This window comes from Tasmannia lanceolata, unplaced genomic scaffold (assembly GCF_043159265.1).
Source record: "Tasmannia lanceolata isolate RefF3 unplaced genomic scaffold, GAP_Taslan_0.1 ptg000037l, whole genome shotgun sequence".
NCBI lineage: Eukaryota > Viridiplantae > Streptophyta > Magnoliopsida > Canellales > Winteraceae > Tasmannia > Tasmannia lanceolata.
The window spans coordinates 1,095,964-1,116,350 of record NW_027518714.1 but is presented as its reverse complement, the minus strand read 5'-3'; the positions used below and the strand labels follow the sequence as shown (position 1 = coordinate 1,116,350).

Genomic DNA, 20,387 nt, shown 5'->3' with positions numbered 1-20,387 from the left:
AAGGATGTCTGCTCCTCAATTTTACTTTAAAAATAGATGTGAGTGATCTCACAATTGATTAAAGGGAAATTATATTATGAGAAGTCTTAATATGTAATTAGGAGCCCACTTTGGTTATAATGTTAGAATCTTGGTAGTTGGCTATTAAAATATTGATTCCGGCACCAAATGTGTATGGTCTTGCGAAACCAATAACTTCAATTGATTGCACGAGATTTTATATTGTAAGTGGGTGTAAAGCATAGTTAGCAAAACTCCGTTTTTTTTTTAAAAAAACACGTTTTATTAGTGTGCCCTTTAAAACTTTCACATTGAATAAAACTCCATATTTTTTAGGCAAACGTTTTAAACGTTCTAAACACGTTTTTTTGGGCCAACTTTTCAATTTTACCTCTACCATATTTTGTAAATGATAAAATTTTACATACATTTTCTTGTGTTTTCATTTTTTTGACTACATTTTTTTGAACCAGTACCGTATTAAACTTGAATTTTTGCCGTTCCGTTGCTTTGGCGAATCATGTTTTGCTAACTATGGTGTAAAGCCCAGTATTTTTTTAAAAGTACAGTGGGACCCACTTCATCGATGATCCAAACCGCTCATTTGTCTGGCCAGAATGAAGTACCCAAAAACCATCTCCGTACAATGATCCTAACCCTCCGATCTATAGAGCTTTCCATAATGTGCAGTCCCTCTACAAGACGGAGGGTTAGTATCATCCTATGAAAATGATTTCGGGTACAACATATTTACATTGTGGCTCAATAAATGAAAAGTTTGGATCATCCTATGAAGTGGGTCCCACTCTACTTTTCAAGATAAAATTCCTCAAAACTAGTGAATTATGAAAACGTTCCTCTGTTCATTGCCCAATTTCATCGTTCATACTTATCTTCCTTCAATGGTTACTCTTAACAGTATCCGACCAAATCAGGGATCTTAAATCATGGATCATGCCCGAGGCAAGGGTGAGCATGATCCAAGTGGATCCATTGACACCTGTCTTAGGTGGCGTCTTTTTCATCACGGTACATGTATCACCACAGGGCGAAGATAGGTTCCCTTTTCCATATATTGAAAATATATTCTCGATGGACCTTAGAATTCTCTTTTCATGAATTTTTTCCAAGAAAATTTTTTCCGTAGTTGCAAAGGGGTGGAATGAGGTTATTTTGGTCAATTCAAGGATTAATTAGGGCCTAATGATCAAACTCCCTAAACTGCATTTTGGGTTTGGGCACAAGCAATTGAGTGGAAGCACTGCCAACGTTAATTACTTCCCTGCCAACACTTGATCTAGAAAACCCCATCTGAAAATTATACTGAAACTGAAATAGAAAAAACAAGAAGAAGCAGAAGATCTGGAAAAGAGAAATCGAATACCCTAGCTCAAAATCTCTGTTACAAGGTATCCTCTTCTCATTCTGTTTCCATCTTTTGCTTTCCGACTTTTCTGATTCTCCCTCCCAACCACTGTAATTTCTCTGCAGATCCAAGCGGAAAATAACTAGAATCTTTCCAGGAAAATCCGATCATGGTAATGAAAAAAAAGGAGAAAGTTAAATATGTTTTTAAATGACTTTCCTTGAAATTGGATAACAGAGAGAAATTTTCTCCCCTGAAATTTTCAGTCCGCTCTTTTCAATTTCCATTCGTTTTTGACGGTGGTACTGCTAGTCATCTGCACATGTACTTACATCAAGATGCAATTTCCCACCATCTTCGAGCAGAAAACCGGGTATAATCCCTATATTTTTTTTTCTTTTAATTTTGATGGAAATGGCGATCTTGTATTGCGTTTTATTAGTTTGAAGTAATTGTAGATTGTTTCTCTGGTTCGACGGTTTCATAACTATCTGAGATGTATAACTATTGTAAACCCTAATTTTTACCTATTGAAGGACAGGGAGATCAAACCCTACTTATTATTATGATGATTGAATTAGGGTGAATTTGGACATACTGCCAGATTGCAATTCCGCTGCAATCTTTGCCTTTTTAGATTTTAATCTGTTTTAACTGCTAGATGAAAAGACTGAAATTCCAATTGGGCGTACATCCAAACACACCCTTTTAGGCTTGGATTTAGGTAGTGAAGTCTTGAAAACTATGTGAGCTTGATGCCCCTCGGCTCAAGCTTTAACTTTGGATGCATGGGTGGTAGGAGGAACTGATCAACCAATAGAAGCACTCACGCCCCTCACAATCATAGAGAAAGATTAAAAAAAGGGCGGACCAGAACACAAGGCTCCCGCCAATGCGGGGTCTAGAGAGGGCTAGATGTACATGCAGCCTTCTCCCTGCTTTGCAGGGAGGCTGTTTCCTTGACTCGAACCCGTGACCATCAGGTCACAACCTTACTGTTGCACCATGGCTCGCCCTACAATCATAGAGAAAGATAGTCAATAATAAATATATTTTCCTTTGTAGATGCAGGGTTCAACATGGAAGGGTGATAAAGACGTTTCTTGCTCAGTGTGTGGCATGAGATTTTTGCATTTTATCTAGAGTACTTTCTTGTGGAGAATTTTATTGGCTCGTGAAACTGGAAAAATGACTAAAGTGACAATTTTAAGCCAATCAGGCTGCTAATTATACATTTTTTTTCTGAGTTTATTGTTCTGGAACATATGATAAAAAAACAAGATAAAAAACAAAAATAAGGTTTGATGCTTCGTTTTGTGGTTGTTTTTGCAACAATGGAGCATGTAAATAGTAAACTTGTGCTATAATTATTCAAAGTTGCACTATTAGTTTTAGACTTTGTTTGCCAGTAAAAAAAGATTATTATAGGGTTTATTATATGTTTTTTCTGGAGCTAAGATACTCCCAGAAGCTCTGTAATATACTTTTCCTAGGTGGTTGGATTCAAAGGCAATTTTTATTGACTAGCACACAAAATGATTTCTGGTGGAAAGATCACATTTTTACCATGGGTGTTTATGATGATCCATGAAGTACTGGATGTTCTGCTCTTGCTTTTATTTATCAAATTCAGCATATGCCTGTGCAACTGATTTATCAAATTTCAGCATGTCTATGCAAGTGCTCATGACAGGAATCTGAATTCTTAATATGCACTTGCGGTTCATCCTTATCCCATGCTTCAGTAGTTCATCACGACCATAATGTATTTGAATATTAGATTAAATTGTTTAAGTTTGTTGAATACAGAATTATGTTCCTTATGAAGCTCTCCTTCCTGCAGGTTTCGAGGTTTCTTCTGGAAGGCTGCCAGAATAGGTACACTTTGCTATTGCCAATTTGTTGAATAACGTTTTGGCGCAATATCATTATTCTTATGCTGTCTTTATGAAATACTGCAATATAAACTCTATTTTTCTTTGGATGGTTAACAATATAAACTCTAGTTAGGGTACAAAGTTTCTATAACATGAAGAAACTGTAACGAACACCAATTTTCAACACCATCACTATCTTCTGATTTGTTTCTGAATACTTCAGTTCTATTTTTTTGTTTTTGTTTCCTATTAATAAAATGCCAGCAATCACATGACTACTTAACATTGCTTACTCATAAAATTATTTTGCTCGTTGTAAAGCACAGAGGGACTCCTGGTCCCTATCTCATGTACTTTTCGTACAATATATATAATATGTCACTTTTAAAAAAAAAATAAAAATAAATTATTTTGCTCATAGAGGAATCTCACTATTGTTCAGCAAAAGAAAAAGTAGTTTTGAGAACACAATTAGATTCTTAGGACCACGTTTTTTTACTTTTACACTCAATTGTTTTGTAATGCCATTCCGATTTTCCTTCCATAAATCAAGTTGTTTTCTTGAAGTTACGTGTGAGTCTATTGCAAAACACTGAATTTATTTCATATTCCTATTCCTACGATCCTTCCTATTTCAAACCATCCTAAATCTATTCCCGACCACCTCTTCTGGGGTAAGGGGTGCATTAATATATGATAATAGGTTAGTAAATCGAATTTTGTGCCTATTTTGTTGGTCTGTAATACTTCAACGTAGGGTAGTTTTCTTCTTTAGGACCCTAGGATTGTAGAGTTGACTAAAGGGCGGGGGGGTGGGTGTCGGGGGGTGTTGAAGGTAACAAAAGGAACTTCTGCCAAACATTTATCTCAAAAGATTGCAATTTCTCCCAATCCCTGAGTTTAGAAATATTGGTAAATTATTTAAAGATAGCATGCTACTTGCATATTTCACATCCATAAGGGAGTAGATATAGTTCTCTACCCTGGCTTGGTTACTTTGGTACCCCTCTTTTTTTCCTGGAATTATAACACTAACGTTTACTAAAGCAGAGGGTATGTTACAAAAGAGGAAGAGATTGCCTCAGTCACAACAAAAACCTTCCTAAGAGCACCCTCTTTAGAAAGGGACTCCACTCTATATCAATAGCCTCCCTCTAACATAAGAAAAAGAAAAATCTTTCTATCTACACTTCACACAGCAGGAGTCTCATCAATAATATGAGCTTATGGAAATTATCGACCATTGTGCCCTCTGCATCCATTCAAGAGATCCAGTAGATCATATGTTCCTTCACTGTACTTCGGCCAAAGGGATATGGAGCAAAGTTTTCTCAAGATTTGGTATCTTATGGAACATGCTGAAATGTTTCTGTGATTTTACAAGATTTCGGCCGAAATTTCGTATCGAAACTGAAATGTTTCGGTTTCGCTGATGATTGAAACCGCAACCTACTGAAATTTAAAACCTTGCGTATAGCTTACTTTGGTCTTCCCTGAAGCTACGACATCCCCTCTAGTTCTCTTTGGAACCCAATTATTGAGTGTTTGGAGAAGAAGTTGGCGGGGTGGTCACATAACTCTTATTAAGGTGATCCTTTCCAACCCCCTAATCTATTTCATGTCCTTATTCAAAATTCATGTGTGGGGCGAAACAGATACAAAAGTTGTAGCGTAATTTTCTTTGAGGAGGTAAGAAGGAAAGTGATTGAAGCATCTAGTGAATTGGGATGTGGTATGCTTACGGTTTGGGCCTTGTTAATTTGGTGGGCAAAAACAAGGCTCTTCTTGAAAATGGGTGTGGAAGTTAGGGGAGGAAAGGGAGGCCTTCTGGAGGAGAATCATTATGGCTCCATGTGGATGTATGTGAGTAGTTGCGTAAGTAGATTTCACGGATATTACGGCAAAAAAAAAAAAAAAAAAGTTGCAAAGGGATTTTTTGTGGGAAGGAAAAGAGTACTAAAAAACGGAGTGGGAGATTGGGGAAAGAATGTCCATGACCCCATGAGAATGTCTGGGTTTAAGGAGTACGGACGGAGAACAGAGGATCAGGTGGGGGGCCGAAACGAGAACAGATTGCCCCACCTTGTTCTTCCGGGTGATTGGATATGTAACGGATGTGCGTATCACAACTTCCGAAAACGTAATGAATGTAGACGGTGTGCCGGAGGGAAGACTTATTCGTCGAAGTACACGAATATTACGGCAAAAAAAGGGGCTAACGAGCGTCGCAGTAGGCACCTCAAAGAGTCTCTCCGGGAAGAAATCATTCCGGATGATGTCGTTGTGGTGGAGGAGAACGAGAAATCTTCTGTAACGGTAGATGTATCTGGAGATCGGGTTGAAGCATGAATCAATTTGCTTAGACTATGTCTTATCGGCAAAGTTAAGAAAACGGAGTGGGAGATTGGGGAAATCTGGAGATGGGCAATGTGGTTCTGGGACCTGCCTGGCCTTGCAGAACCTTTTATCCTTAGCAAAAATGAAGTTATGTTTGCTTTCGACTAGGTAGAGCAAGCGGAGCGCATCTTTCAAAGGGGTGCAAATGGCCATGGGGAATATCTTCTTTCCTTGAGCCCTTGGCATCCGGGGTTCAGGACGGGTGCGAAATCAATTTGGATTCGCTTCTTTGGCATCCCGTTGCATGCCTGGAGTGTGTCCACGGTGGAAGCCCTTGGAAGCATTTTCGGCACGGTAATACAGGTAGACTTGGAAGGAGATTGCCCCCAAAGCTTGGAGTATGCGAAGGCTATGGTTTTCACGTCGGAATGGGGCTTTTTACGCTCTGTGGTCAGGTTGAAGGTGAACAATCGTTTTTATTCAATCGGCGTTGCCGGGGAGTATGGAGAGGAGACTAAACTAACCACAAGTCCGGCTAATCCAAATCGGTGTTCCTATCCTTTTGAGGTCCCGCGGGAAGATGGGCCGACGGTTGGTAGGAAAGCCAGCACCAGAAGGTTTTCGGAAGTGCCTAGGAAGAAGACAATGGAGTCTAAGAACTTTAATTTCCCAAGATCGAACGGTCAAAATTCTTTGGATTGTAATCGGACGATGGATAAATCAACACTAAATGAAAAAGGAAAAGGTCCCATAGGGCTAGCTGAGATGAAACAATCTGGATTGTCATTTTCAAAATTAACGATTCCGCGGGAATCGATGGGCACTGTCACACGAAAACACGTGTCCTTTTCTAATTCAACCGCTAAAAGCGTGGCCCTGCAGAGTAATAAAGAGACTGGCGATCCGCCGTTTGATATTTGCCCTGGGGTGAACTTTCAAAGTAAGGTGTACGTGCCAGCTTTAAAATCAACAGACCTTTGCATGAAACAGATGGAGGCCACCTCAAAGTTCATATCATCTCATGAGACTGACCGAGATATTGGGGGAAGAAACTATAAAAAAGGCAAAAGGGTATGGGAGACTGGAAATTCATCCAAATCACACGATATCCACGGGAACCATTTATCAATTATCGCTGTTGATAAGCCATCGGGTGCCATGTCAGCACATGGATGCCAGATGGTTCATCAACCGATGCAGGTGTGGGCTACGTGGGCTCTTTACGTACGGCCTCAAAGGCGGCCAATGGGAATATGACTCTTGGTCAAGATGAGCCTTATCATCGAAGGAATGGTTTTCCTCTCAATAGAAAAAATAAAATTCGAAGAGTATTCCTCCCTAAGAACAGACCTCGTCATTTGCCTGCTGAAAAATCGATACGATCTGGTGTCTCCAATGGTGACCTCAACCCTGAGATCCTTGCGGCTTATGAAGGAATGTTGAAATTGCTTTGGTCCAAAGCTGTGGACTTGACGTGATCTATAAGGAATGAACATCTGGGTCCGATTGACAACTCTCTGAAGGTGATGGAGAGTTTCATGAACAATCATCCGAATAGGGATAATTTTGTTGAGGATTCTAGGAATCCAAATTTGGGGTTGATCAACCTGAATGGCAATCTCACGCTCGGATTGACGAAACAGAACGATGTGGGGGCGGATCCAACCGATTTCTCCATACCCAATGAAGAAGACTCGACTTCCTTTAATGGGGAGTGTGTTAAGGTGCCTGGTGTGACAATTGGAGATGAGGAGCAAATGGGACCGGAGGTTGGGATACAAGCCGGAGCTTCGGGGGCGGGCGTAGATCAGCTGTTACCAAAAGAATCCGAAGACACTCTGGAAATGGAATTGAACTGCAAATTAGAGTCCTATTTAAATCGCAGCCAAAATGAAGTTGATTCACTGGAGACAAATGAAAGCGAGGAAGAGTTTGCCGCAATGACTTCAATGGGTGATGATATGGGCATTTTGTATGAGGAGGATGTGGAAGGCACAAAGAGAATGTTTATGGAGATGGAAGGTAGGGATCGTAAGGGGCGAAAAAATCCGAAGAAATCTGGCAAAGGTGAAAAGGAAATCAGGGCTCTGCAACAGGTTAGAGCCAAAGGATTCTTTGGGCGTAATTATCGTTTTTCCAAGATTCTATTCTGGAATATTAGGAGGTTGGGGTCGGATAGAAAGAAGCTGGCTGCGAAGGAGATTTGTAGAAGACGACAACCAGACATCTTTGTAATTATAGAATCAAAATTAAGTGGGGTGCGGGAGAACATAATTAATGGGATTTGGGGAAATGTCAATCGTCAGTGGTGTGTAAAAGATGCGACTGGATCGGCAGATTGAAAGCCCTGTTTTACTTTTTGCTGTTTTGTTGTTCTCAAGAAATCTGCACTCTTAGAAAACATAAAATGGCCAGTTTTCATGTCTCACCCTTTATCGTAATTTTACAGCATGTTTATTTAGTTCATGTCATACAAGCTGCTAGTTGATAGGATGCATGCTTGATTTCTACTGGGGGAAGTTCAAATTTGTTGCTTGGGGTCTTGATTTATTCTGATATTTTTGATCCTACACTATTATTAACTTCCCTAGTATTCAAAATTATGTTTGAAGTACTTTCTCTCAGCATTGTTGTTTTTGCATCCATCTGACAAAGACATCCTGTTGCTGAATCAGGTGAACGGTTGAGCCCTTGGGTGGCTGTAGGATGCTTTGCCATAGGCATATCTATTATAGTCTTTTGAGGTTCAGAGGTGGGGGTTTTGTATCCAATTCCATGAGGATTCATAGCTTTTGTTGAGTGATATCAACTTCCTTAAACACTTAAATATTCTGATACTTTCCAATATAAAGAATTGATAGTCCTTGTTTTTGTGACATTTGATCATGGGACTCCCGTAGATATATGCTTCAAATAGTTTTAGCAGTTTGTAGATCCCAGATGAATGATTTTAACACTTTGTGAATCTATTGCCCCTTTTCCCTTAATATAATTTTTGCTCCCATTCAGGAAAACAAAAAGACTTTGTAAATCCCCCATGAATGATGAGGAATGCTTCAGTAAGGGTGCTACCTTATCTTGATCTGAAACCAACGGTGATAATAGTTTATTTTTTTCTTTCAAAAAAAACAAAAAAGTTCATTATCAGCCATTAGGGTTATATAATTGGCGTGAAAACATCAAGCTTAAGGTGGGACCCACTATTCCGTAGTGGGTGCTGCGTTGTAATACAATATGGTTGCGGCCTACTAAAACATTCCTCCGTGAATGATCTAGTGGGTCCTGACTTGGCTGAATATTAGGAGTCCAAATCTCACCCGGGGCGATAATCCTGATCTAGTGGGTCCTGACTTGGAAAAGCAAGCTGATTATTTCTTATTTATTTCACCCTTTCCCGACTTTGAAGGTCCTGTTGCAGTTGAGGTTGTTGTAGGCTTCTGTTTCTTGGTCCTCCTATGGTGTCTGGGGACCATCTCGGCTACCTTGAGCATCAGTTGCTTCCCTCGTCCTCCTAAGTTGTACAACAACCAATACAACAAGTAGTTTTCTCTGCTTTGTCCACTTCGTTTTCCCGGGAAAGGAAACAAAAATGTTTCCCGGGAATCTGACGTGGCATTAGGAAAAGAAATCCAAGGAATCTATGCAGGAAAAGGTTTCCCTGGACTTTTTTGGACTATTCACTTGCGCAGGAAAATGTTTCTAGGGAAATTGCTTGCCCTTCTTTTTGCACTAGTTTCCCAGGGAAATGAAATCCGTGTGTTTTTGTCGGAAATGAAATCCCTGGGGGGGAGGGGGGGATAGGCTTTTCCATGTCATTTTTTGACTTGTTGTAGAAATTTCACATGTGTAATTCTATTTTCACTGGAAAGCAAGTGAACACCAGAATTTTGTCTTGTCAAGAAAAAAAGAGGCTGTTTGTCAGAGATATGCTTTCCAGGGAACGCAAGTGAACATAGCCTAAAGTTTTACCGGATTCGTAACAATCATAAAGAACTAAAGCATGACATCCTATTCGTAACTATCTTACCGCCCTTTGTAACAATTATGAAGAGGGAAGAAGAAGAGTACACAAAAATTCCAAACTTGCCTTTCCTTCCTTAGACCCTTAATACCAAAGAATCTGACACAAAACTTCCCCATGATTGCAGTGCTATGCAAAGCCTCCATAGGTCAGAATCCATGGGGTTATCGTGGTGGAGTGTCATGATAAAGTTGGGGAGAGGGATAGTATGAGGTTGATCCTTTAGTGGGGATCTAAAAGATGGAGGAGGACTGTCTTCTAGTATGAGGTTGATCCTATGCATCCTTGAGGGGGATTTTTCTCTTACGGGCTCAGGAGGATAGGAGGGTGTGGATCTTTGACTCCGCACGTTCATTTTCGGTTGCTAGTAAAAGAAGGTGAAGGCTCTACGGGCATGGCATCATTTGGAGCTCACTGGTGCTTTCCAAGGTACAAGATTATGCTGAACTGTGAGCTTCGAGTGGATCAATTCACTAGATTTGTTTAATAACAAGAACAAGGACCCTGCAATTGTAGAGAGGCTTAGGGGATTGGCAATTGACTCAATGAGAAACCTAATTCACATGTGCTGCAAATGAGCAATAACTTGTAAATACTGTTGATATCTAAGCGAGGGAATCCAATCGAAATGGATCTGATCTCTCTAAATTCATCCAAATGAAGTAGAGAAACAGGGTGTCTTTCCTCGAGAAAGGAAAAAAAGGCTGTTTGGACTGAGATTGACTGTTATTTCAAGGGGAAATGAATACCCCGCCCCCCTCTTAACGTTATCCGTTAAGTATTAAAGGCAAAGAAAAACGTTAAAGGGGGTGAATTTATCCTCAAGCAGTGAACCTTTCTCACAGAAACAGTTAAATGGGGGGATTTTATCCGTTTAGGTGTGTGGGGGGGGGGGGGGGGGGGGGGGGGGGGAGGGGGCGGGGGATATCATTTCCCATTTTTAGGGGTCTATATGAGAATCTTCATAACGGGATATGATATCTGAATAGAATTTACCCTTTTGGAGTTGCAGAGAATCACAATATACCTTCCAAATCAGCTTTTAAGTTGTTCTCTTTCCATTCTTGGAAGGACCTTTGCCACTAAATTTTCAGTGTGGAAGCACATACTCATTTAAGCTATACATTCCTCGCGAGAGAAAGAGTTCAATTGGAGAGAGTTGGCGCCATTTTTTTTTCTATGACAGGTTAGTGTGGAAAGATTAAAGTTGAGAATGGACATTTAGTTGTGAAATAAATGGGAAGATTAAGTGATTTATTAGATAATAAAAAACAGGGGATCTTTATTACCATTTCGAAATCAGAAGAACTATGGGGAAGAGGCATTGAGCAATTCAAAAATGAAATGGAAGCAGATGAGTTTCGAGTGAATGGATACTATGAGAAAGAACGAGAAAAAGAGAATGAGTAATGCTATTTATGCTAATTTGGACCTGCAACCTGCTAGAAAATTACAAAAAATAAAACCATTCTTTTTGAAGAACAGAGTGCAATTAATCAATACGGGCGTACACGGCAGTATTCCATCAAGCCTATAGCAATTAGGATTTGCCTTTAAATAATCAACTTCAGCTTCTTTTAGACTTCCTCCGACCGGTCGTTTTGTGCGCCAATAGCTCCTCTCCCTCTATTTCATAATTCCACCGACCAATGGAGAGCTATAACCGTAAAGATTTTAAAGGTTAAATAACCTTTGAAAACGTCGTTAGCTTCGGTAATGGATGTGACGTTTTATCGCCTTTTTCTATTTTCTGTTTTCTTTTCTTACACAATTCTGTTTGTTGCGTTGTTGCTTAGCAGGGCTTGTGTTTGGTGAGGCGCAACTATACATAAGAAGCAAACAGCAGCCAGGATCTTATGATGTCTTCTTTGTAAGATGAGTTTATGGTCACAGTCCTCACAGTTTGACTAAAAATCAGCACTGTAGTAAGAGTAGACATGGCTTGCTGGTGGGGAGGTTCAGAATACAGGATTTGCCCAACTAGATTTGTGTATCCCATCATCATGGCAGTCCTCCATAAGCTGAGTAATAAAAAAAAAAAAAAAAAATCATGACAGAAAGTCCTCAAGTAACATGCCAGGCACTTATGTCTGTGGTCAGGTTGTTATAATAGCAAGAAATTGAATAAGCAACCAAAAGAGAGTTTTCCAGTTGGCTGAATCCCAATATTACAATAAAATTTATTAGAATAGCAAGAACAACAAGAACCACAATTTTGATATGGCTATTAAAAAAAATTGCTAGAAAAACAAGAGTTGCATACCATTCAAAAAAAAAAAAAAAACACCCAACAGCTACGTAGAGAACAGAGATTTCCCCACGTACGTCTCTCTGCGAAAACCATGTTTAGCCAATGGATCAGCAACATCATTTGATAAAGCCTGAACAATGCACATTGTCACCAATACTGTCAATAATATGCCACTATCCCCATAAACCCGGGATAAAACCCTTAGCCTAAGCAATGACACTTGCCACCCATAGCTCACCATCGAATGCTCTCAGAAAATCTGGAGCCAGATTAGAAGGCATTCATGCTTCAAGTAGAATATAAAATACTCGCCCATTCATAGTTCCATCATACAGTGTAATTTGCTGATCATGTTTCAGGTGAAATAAGCAAGATACAATATGAAATCCTTCTAGTATGATTCTGTACATATAGTTTATTGATGAAGTAGAAGCAATACGAAGGAGGTATAGCTGTAATATGCAGTTCATCTGATATAGCAGGGTATCAGCCAGATCGTATAGTTATGCAGAAAATATTGAAGATATTTTGCAAAGAGAACTGAGGGTGCCCACTAGGACTAATCGCAGGTTGGGTTTTTGTTTTATAGTCATAAGTGAGCCCATTTTTGTTACTTTCAGACTAAAAATGTTGAGCTCCTAATGGGCTAGGCAAGTTTAGTAAGTGAAGTCGGTTGGGACTGATTTCTATTTTATTTTTTTGCTGTTTTTAACGGATTGAAGAGTTGTTTGATAGTTTCCTGTTTCAGTTTTTATTATAGAGTTCTATTTAGAAGTATAGGAAGAAATCAAGTTTGGAGTGGAGTTTTCTTTCCAAATTGGAAAGAAGACTTCCCTACACAAGTTTAGACCTTAGAGGAAGTCACTAGAAGTCAATTGTGGGTCTTTGTATATGTAGGCGGTAGGCCTATGGCCATTTTTTATTAGAATGAATGAATAAAATTAAAGCTTGAAGCCTGCGATTGAAATTGGATGTGATATCTTCTCTTTGATCTTGGTGTGATGCCTCCATCAATTCTTGGTGGTGCCATATCTTAGGATACCTTTGTGTGAGGCTTTGGTAACTACATCTTTCTCTGTGCTTTTCTCCTCCTTCAATCTCAGCCATCTCCTTGCTTACAACTCTTCTTCTTCCAAAAGCTTTAGTTTGCTTCTGATTTGAGTGGGACTGTTTCGCAAATATCTACTCCCAACTCTCAAAGTTCACATTTTTACTCACAACTCTTATTTCTTCCTCCAAAAATTTTAGTTTGCTTTTGATTTGAGTGGGACTGTTTTTCAAATATCTACTCCTTACTCTCAAAGTTCACATTTTTACTCAAGGCAGTGGAACTGTTTTCTAAAGCTTTTTGTCAATTTCAAGGGTTTGATCTTGACCTCTAATCGGATGCTTAGAGCAAGATAGAATCTCAATTCATTGTGGTCAAAATTCCTTGCTATTTTGAGCTGTCATCAAGATTGATATTTACACCCTTAATCTGACACAGCTTTCCATCAACAAAATGAAAATGACGTTTTAGCATCCTAGGAGAATCAAAACATTAAACATAAAAGAGAACTCGACATGCTACAAGAGGAAAGCTTTCAAACCAACACAAAACGGGACAGAGCCTGAGGGCCTAAACATAAAATTGAATCCAGAACCATAGAAAGCAGCTACACGAAGCAATATTAGGCATCATTAGAGAGCAGACAAGAAACAAAATTAAGCACCTAGTGGTAAATGTAAGTTGAAGAGCTCGTACATTTGTTCTCGAATCAATCAGCTTCTTAATTCCCCTTGACCTGTGAGATTCTCCATAGCGAGTTCTTTCCTGAATAGTTGAGAAGGTAAATGGTCCTTAACACGAGAGAAACGGAACCCCATTAGCACTGCAGTTACACTTTTGCAAGCCCCCCAAGTCAATACTAAAACCAAGGCAGAAAGATCAACATTACTATTGAGGATGATCCCAATGCAGACAGCAAGAAGATGTCCATAATTGGCTAAGAGAAATCTGGCATTGGCTTCACATCATTAGATTTACTCGAGATCAATCTCAACATGAGAGATGTGGGCTATCTTGGCCCAATCCTCCCCTCTTTGCCTTTGACACCGCTTTGTCAGTAATGGACACGCAGTGATAGAAAGCTCTTGGAGAGCGACGAGTTGTTGCAATTCGTGGGGCAATGATTTCACCTTGGGGCAGAAATGGATGGTGAGCCGCTGCAGATCCTTAAGTTGGCCCAATCCTTGCGGGAGTGATGTCAGTTCTGGTGACAACATAATCTTCAACTCTACAAGCTTGGGAAGGTTCGGCAACAAAGGCAACCTCCATTCCTTGCACTTCAAGACAAGGGAATGAAGCATTGGAATGCACGGGTTCCAGGCTATCAACGTACAGTTACAAACATGTAATGACCATAATGTGTTGGGTAGACACGGCAATGCGTTCAAACGAGGGCAGTCTTTCAATACTAGTTCTCTTAGAAGTGGAATTTCGCTTTCTGGTAATGCCTTCAAACGAGGACAGTCTTGCAGTCTAAGTTCTCTTAGAAGTGCCATTTCTCCTTCCAGAACTTGCAAATCCCAATCCTCCAAACTAGACATTTTCTCTAGAGTGAAGCGTTCCAACTTTAGGAAGCCTCTTACCTCACCCTCCCCGTAAAATTCCCGGCCCATGTATTTCACATTGCTCATTTCACTTATACGGAGATATTTAAGAGACCTTAGTTTTCCAAGAGATGGCAGATGCTCCACCTTGTCGCATTTGACCAGTTCCAAAGAGACTAGATTGGACAGTGATGCTACCAACCATATTGGGAAATTACACCCAACATAGTTCCATATTTCTAACCTTCTCAGATTTTCATGAGGTTGGATGCCTTGAAACACATCCTCCACCATGCTTACCTCATTTTCGTTTGATGCTTCAGAATCAGTAGACTGTCTATACAAATGCTCAAAATTTTTTTTGCCATTCATTCTTTTAAAGCAGAAATGCTTCTTACAATCCAATATCAGACTGGTAAGATGATCCTTGTTATTCAAATTTGCCTGCATCGCCTCGTCCTTAGTGGTAAGCCTGTTCAGGTTGCTTATGATTAGACTTCCCTGGAGAAGGTTGAGATCGCCCAACTCTGTGATGCTGCATGCATTCTCGCCCCCTATGATGAACTCGCTAAGATTGCGGATGCTTCTTAGTCTACCCATTCCATTTGGCATATAATCCATATGTGTGCATTCAATTTCTAGGTGTCTCAAGCTCAACAATTTCCATAAGTCAGTGGGTAATTCAACGAGCAAGGAGAATGAAAGCTTTAATGTTTGTAAGGAATGCAGGTTACATATTGATTTGGGCAACTTCTTGATATAAGTACAAGACATGTTTAGGAATCTTAAATGTTTCAATTTACCCACTGAATTTGGAAGCTTAGTAATGTTGCTGGAACTGAAATCGATTGCCCTGAGGAGTAAGAATTGGGAAAAAAAGTTACGAGGCGCCTCAAGCTTCCCAAAATGAAAGAGTGTGCGTAATATGTTTTTTTCTTGGAGTGTAGGAATGGATGGTGTATTTTCACTCTCATCTTTGACCACTAACAGATGGTGTTCTTCATCACGGACAAGTAGGCTGAGATCATAGACTAGATCATGCAACTTGCACCTAATTATGTTTCCATCATCATCTCTTTCTGTGTCTCTGAAAAAAGAGGTCCCGGATATCAAATCATCAAAGTACTGTGCACCTATTTCCTCCATTGCCCTGCTTTGCTCGATGCGTATGAGATCGTGAGCCATCCACAGTTGGATTAAGGTTTCCTTGTCAAGCCAGAATTCTCTCGGAAACAAAGAGAAATAATCAAAGCATGCCTTTAAATGTGAGTGCAAACCCTCATAAGTGGATGATAGAAAATTAAGACTCATTCTAAATGCATTCATTCTAAATGCATTCTTCATACTGGTTTCTGCAATCATTCCATACGGATACATCATATTGGTTTCTGCAGCAAGCATATAGGAATGAGTTCCCATTCCCTTTGCAACCAGAGGTATTCCTCCAATTCTCTTAATGATGGTTTCCATATCAGTATTTTTGAAACCCGGATAACTTTGCAACCAGGGCCGTTCCTCCAATTCTCTATCAAATATTGTTCAGCAAACATCTTCTTTTAGAGGGTGCAGGTAATGAATGTTGTATGAACCGATCGTCCTTGCGACCTTGTCACTGCGAGTAGTCACCAGAATTCTACTCCCTCTCATACCTTGTCTTCCAAGTGCTCGACTCACTTGCGACCACTTGTGGCAATTCTCATACAACACATTATCTAATACTAGTAAAAAACACTTGCCTGCTAAGTTCTCAATTAGAGATTGAGAAATTTCATCAGTAGGTGCATAAACCCAGATCCTCTCTTGGAAATGGCACCCCACCCTGTTACTGTGATAAACTAGCTGAGCAAGAGCTGTTTTGCCCAGGCCTTCCATGCCAACTATAGAAATGAGGGCAAATCCCTCTTCACCAATACTAGAACTTCCCCTAAACAGCATGTTTATAATACATTCTTTATCTCCATCCCTACCAATATATTCGTGCTCAGATGCTACTGAACGAAACCCAGACTTAATTTGAAACCATATACTGTTCATTCGTTCTTTTGCATAGATCAACATGTCTAATTCGTCAACACATATTACTTCTCTTGGCACTGGCCGCTCATCTAGTTCTGACCCCAGACAATCTAATCTTTCTCTAATATGCTTTATCTTGTGGAGACGGGTGTTGATACCAAGATCGAAATAATAATAGAAACACCGGGAGAGTGACAAGGTGCTGCATACCTTATTATTATCACGACTGATTCGAGATGATGATGATGATGATGATACGAGGAGGGGTGTTACAATGTCGTCTGCTGAGTAGGCCTCATGCTTGATGTCTCTCACCCGCTCTCTTATGGCCTCCTCTCTGACTTGAATATTTTCCGCCCATGAGAGCTTTGATCGGATCTCTGTGAAAGCAGTTGACAGCATTCGTAGCTCCTTTAACAAACTGCCCCTCATTCTCACCTCCACTCTATCTTCTTCTTGTTGTTGGAGCATACAATCTAACTTCTCTAAAACATTACAGACCACCGCATCTGCCATTCTTTCTTACTTCTTCTAACCAGGAAAAAAACAGGAGGTGAAGAAGAATCACAAGAGAATGCAATACAGAGATATCCGTGGAAGACCAGTTAACGCGTTGACAGACGCTTCCAAGCAACTCCCTTGCTTTTTCCCCCCCTCTTTTTCCACACAAAACAAGTGGATGAATTGATGCCTACACCAACTCGGCAACTCCCTTGCATTTTTTCCACGCAAAATTAGAAAAATTGTGTCAATATCCTTGGCCCGAATCGCCAAGTGCAATTGTACAAGTCGTCGTCATCTTCCCTACTACTATTCTCTATTAATTTCACTCTCATTTGAGGGTAAGTTTTAGACTTTCAGTTGATTTAAGCAGGTCGTTCTTTAGAGTTGACCTGCAAACCCTGGACTTTGGTCATTAGTGTGTGTTATCACTAAATCCTGGCCTTTGAATCGGACGGTTGATGGATAGAGACTTATTTCACAAATCACAAAGATTAGAAATGGTAAAATATCTCAGTTAACTAGATCAGAATTCAACGAGTACATTCAAGAATCAAATCGATAAGAAATAACAAGAAGGAAGCTAATTAGAGAACATAGCTTTTGACGATCGGAAATCGGATCCGAGGTTAGCCGGAGAAGACAGAGCTTTCTCACCAGAAGGAAGTTCTCAGTTGATTTGCTTTCTCTTCTCCTCATCTGAGCAGGAGAGTCCTCTTCTTCAATTGGTTCGGGACTAACAGAACCATATTCGGCTAACGACTTTGGCTGACGTGGCTGAAAGGAATCATAAGATTTGTTATCAAAGGAAAACGAAAGGTGATCTATTATTGTCCATTGGATTATCTTTCTCCTCGTGTTGGGATTTTAAAGGAGAAAACCAAAATTTCCCCTAACAGTGTGTCATTCTCATATACTCCAATGGGCATAAAAAAATGTTTATGATCCCTTTACTTAGATTGGAAGTAAAATAAGCACTCCTACCTACGACCCCCCCCCCCCCCCCCCCCTCTATTACGGTCCCAATCTTACAAATACACTCTTTTAAAGTGAATCGCTCAATTAAAGGGAAGTGATATATGCCCCGGGTTTTCTTCTCCGCGCCGCATCCTCTAGTGTATATATGACCACGTACTCTTTTATTTATTTATTTTTTGATCCAGGTAGCTAAATTTCATTGAAAAACAAAGCGACCGAGATAGTCAACATGATTTTAAATTTCGGCCGAAACGAAACAAAATATGACCAAAATATTTCGGTTTCGGCAACGGGGCGAAACAAAATTTACATGAAGTCATTTCTTTACAAGATTTTGGCAAAATTTTACCGAAATTTCCCCGAAATTCCAAAATTCTACCAAAATGTCACTGTAATTTCGGTTGAAATTTAGTTTTTAGCCATTTTTTACAAAATTTCCACCAAAATTTTAAATATGTTCATCAAAATTTTTAAAATGTCCACCTAAATTTATGAAATTTCCACTTAAAGTCACACTGAAATTTTAGACATTTCGATCGAAATTTAGAAAAACGAAATCATTATCATAATTTTTACATGATTTTGGCCTAAATTTCAGCTGAAACAGAAATATTTCGGTTTCGGTAGTGGCCGAAACCGACACCGAAACCGAAATTTAAAAACCTTGATGGTCAATAAAGCAGGGAAAGAGGGAAGGCGAGAGAGAAAAAGACTACGTGCTCTTTTTATACTATAAGGGAGTGGCCTAGGGAAGAAGGGGGGACGAATAAATCGTTTCCATTGTTTAGAGAACTAGGCAGGCGCCTCTGTACTTAAAAAAGGAAACTGATTTGGATCTTCGAACAAGATGGGCCCAAGTTGTGAGAGAGGAGAGAGATTGTTTACCAATTGTGGAGTGAGACAGTGTAAAGGTAGTAAGATTGTGCACCGTTATGGCTTATGAGAGTGTACTGAACGTGAGCTTCAATCCTGGTTAAAAAAGGTGTGTGTGGGTGGGGGTTACGAATTTATCAATGCCTAAAATAATTATAAAAAGAGAAGTGGTAGGAAGACAGAAACCCGTTTTTCATAAATGGCTTTGTTCGGTGAGATTTTATACAGTGCCCTACCGTCAAGTCCTGCGCGGACGGTACTGCCCTTCATATTTAATCAAACATCAGCCCACGTTTTAAGAGGCTGCTCGTAGGTCATCGACTCCTTTCTTTCCCCCAATATGGTGAAACCGTGATATGTCTACTACCATGTCAGGGGGGACAAGATGAAGTGAATACCCTAAATTTGGGTCATTTTCTTTCTTCTTTTCATACATAACCGAAGAATGGAAATGATGACTTAAGAGTCTCATGTCCAAGAAGTGCCTGATAAATACCACCAACGCCTAAGACTACATAGGTAGTTAAGCGAAGTGTTCCAGATACAAAGTATGGAAAGGTGTCTATAACTTCCCCACCTGGACCTACGCCCAACCTAGAGTAGCTGATGTGGAAGTCAAATTAATCCTTGTTAATACATCGCTTTCTTTAATACGAAATGAGCCACTTCATAGGTTCATTGCTCTACCCAGAGGTAGTATTTTTGATGTACCGTCCACACAGAACTAGAGGCTCGGGCACCATATAATCTCTCTTGTTCAGTTGTGTTGAAAAAAAGGGAAGTGACATAATTCGCACTCTAGTGTATTCATGACTACTCCATCACACTAGAGGGGATGCCCCAAGTAACAAAAAAAAAAAAAAGTGTTTTGAGAGAGAGAGAGAGAGAGGTGTGACGTATTCGCTCCATTTCTTACTTGGAAGAGCTCACTCTAGTGTATTCATGACTACTCCTTTACACTAGACGGGGATATCCCAAGTAACCCAAAAAATGTGTTTGGGAGAGAGAGAGAGGGAGAGAGAGAGTGTTTTCCATTGATAATCTGCATTGGGGAAGATAGAAAACAAATGGTGCCACATCAGCCATGAGAGTTCTTGATGAAGAACTCCACGGAAAGTAACTAATTTGAATGGGCCCAAAAAAAGGGCAATCTTGTAATACCTAAGAGACGGCATTTCTCGTTCCGTCAATACCTTCAAACAGGGCAGTCTTGCGGTCCTGGTTCTCTTAGAAGTGACATTTCTCTTTGGTTTGGATCCTCCATGGCTCAAAACCAGTGCCAATCATGCAACACTAATGTTCAATAATGTGTATATTTTGTCCACCGCCAAAAACTACGCAAGGGTTAATGTTCATATTCAACTGCGATAATGGTCCAAATTATCAGCCTTCAGGGTCACATGGTTGGGGTGAAATTGGGGCCATAGGGGAATTTGGGACCCACTATTCCATAGCGGGTGCTGCATTGTATTATAATGAGGTCGCGCCCTGCTGAAGCATTGCTCCATGAATCATCTAGTGGCACCGGACTTGGCTGAATGTCCGGAGTCCGAATTTCACCCAGGTGACAATCCT

General features: G+C 40.0%; 4 protein-coding genes across 8 annotated transcripts; 2 read left to right on the top strand and 2 right to left on the bottom strand.

The window, feature by feature from the left end:
• The first annotated feature begins 1,130 nt into the window (after positions 1-1,130).
• Positions 1,131-8,458, top strand: LOC143861891 (uncharacterized). Its single transcript, XM_077372848.1, has 5 exons — positions 1,131-1,409; positions 1,492-1,538; positions 1,633-1,739; positions 3,210-3,244; positions 8,256-8,458. The coding sequence occupies exons 2-5, from the start codon at positions 1,536-1,538 to the stop codon at positions 8,321-8,323; spliced, it is 213 nt and encodes a 70-aa protein (XP_077228963.1). The 5' UTR covers positions 1,131-1,409; positions 1,492-1,535; the 3' UTR covers positions 8,324-8,458.
• LOC143861890 (uncharacterized) lies at positions 3,282-8,236 on the top strand. The gene is made up of 2 exons (XM_077372847.1): positions 3,282-4,030; positions 4,079-8,236. Exon 2 carries the CDS (start codon positions 7,107-7,109, stop codon positions 7,920-7,922), a length of 816 nt encoding a protein of 271 aa, XP_077228962.1. The 5' UTR covers positions 3,282-4,030; positions 4,079-7,106; the 3' UTR covers positions 7,923-8,236.
• Positions 8,459-10,993: 2,535 nt separating the features above from the next.
• Positions 10,994-15,933, bottom strand: LOC143862175 (putative disease resistance protein RGA3). Of its 5 annotated transcripts, none has more exons than XM_077373176.1 (3): positions 13,597-15,933; positions 11,865-11,982; positions 10,994-11,622 (listed from the first exon to the last, which is right to left on the bottom strand). In XM_077373176.1, the coding sequence occupies exon 1, from the start codon at positions 15,912-15,914 to the stop codon at positions 13,875-13,877; it is 2,040 nt and encodes a 679-aa protein (XP_077229291.1). In that variant the 5' UTR covers positions 15,915-15,933; the 3' UTR covers positions 10,994-11,622; positions 11,865-11,982; positions 13,597-13,874. The 5 variants fall into 5 exon arrangements, with proteins under 5 accessions (XP_077229291.1, XP_077229290.1, XP_077229293.1 ...); XM_077373175.1 differs by having other exon boundaries at positions 11,865-11,932; XM_077373178.1 differs by lacking the exon at positions 11,865-11,982 and having other exon boundaries at positions 13,565-15,933.
• Positions 15,934-15,983: 50 nt separating this feature from the next.
• LOC143860243 (putative disease resistance protein RGA3) lies at positions 15,984-16,976 on the bottom strand. The gene has a single exon (XM_077370809.1). It carries the CDS (start codon positions 16,974-16,976, stop codon positions 15,984-15,986), a length of 993 nt encoding a protein of 330 aa, XP_077226924.1.
• Between the last annotated feature and the right edge of the window lie 3,411 nt (positions 16,977-20,387).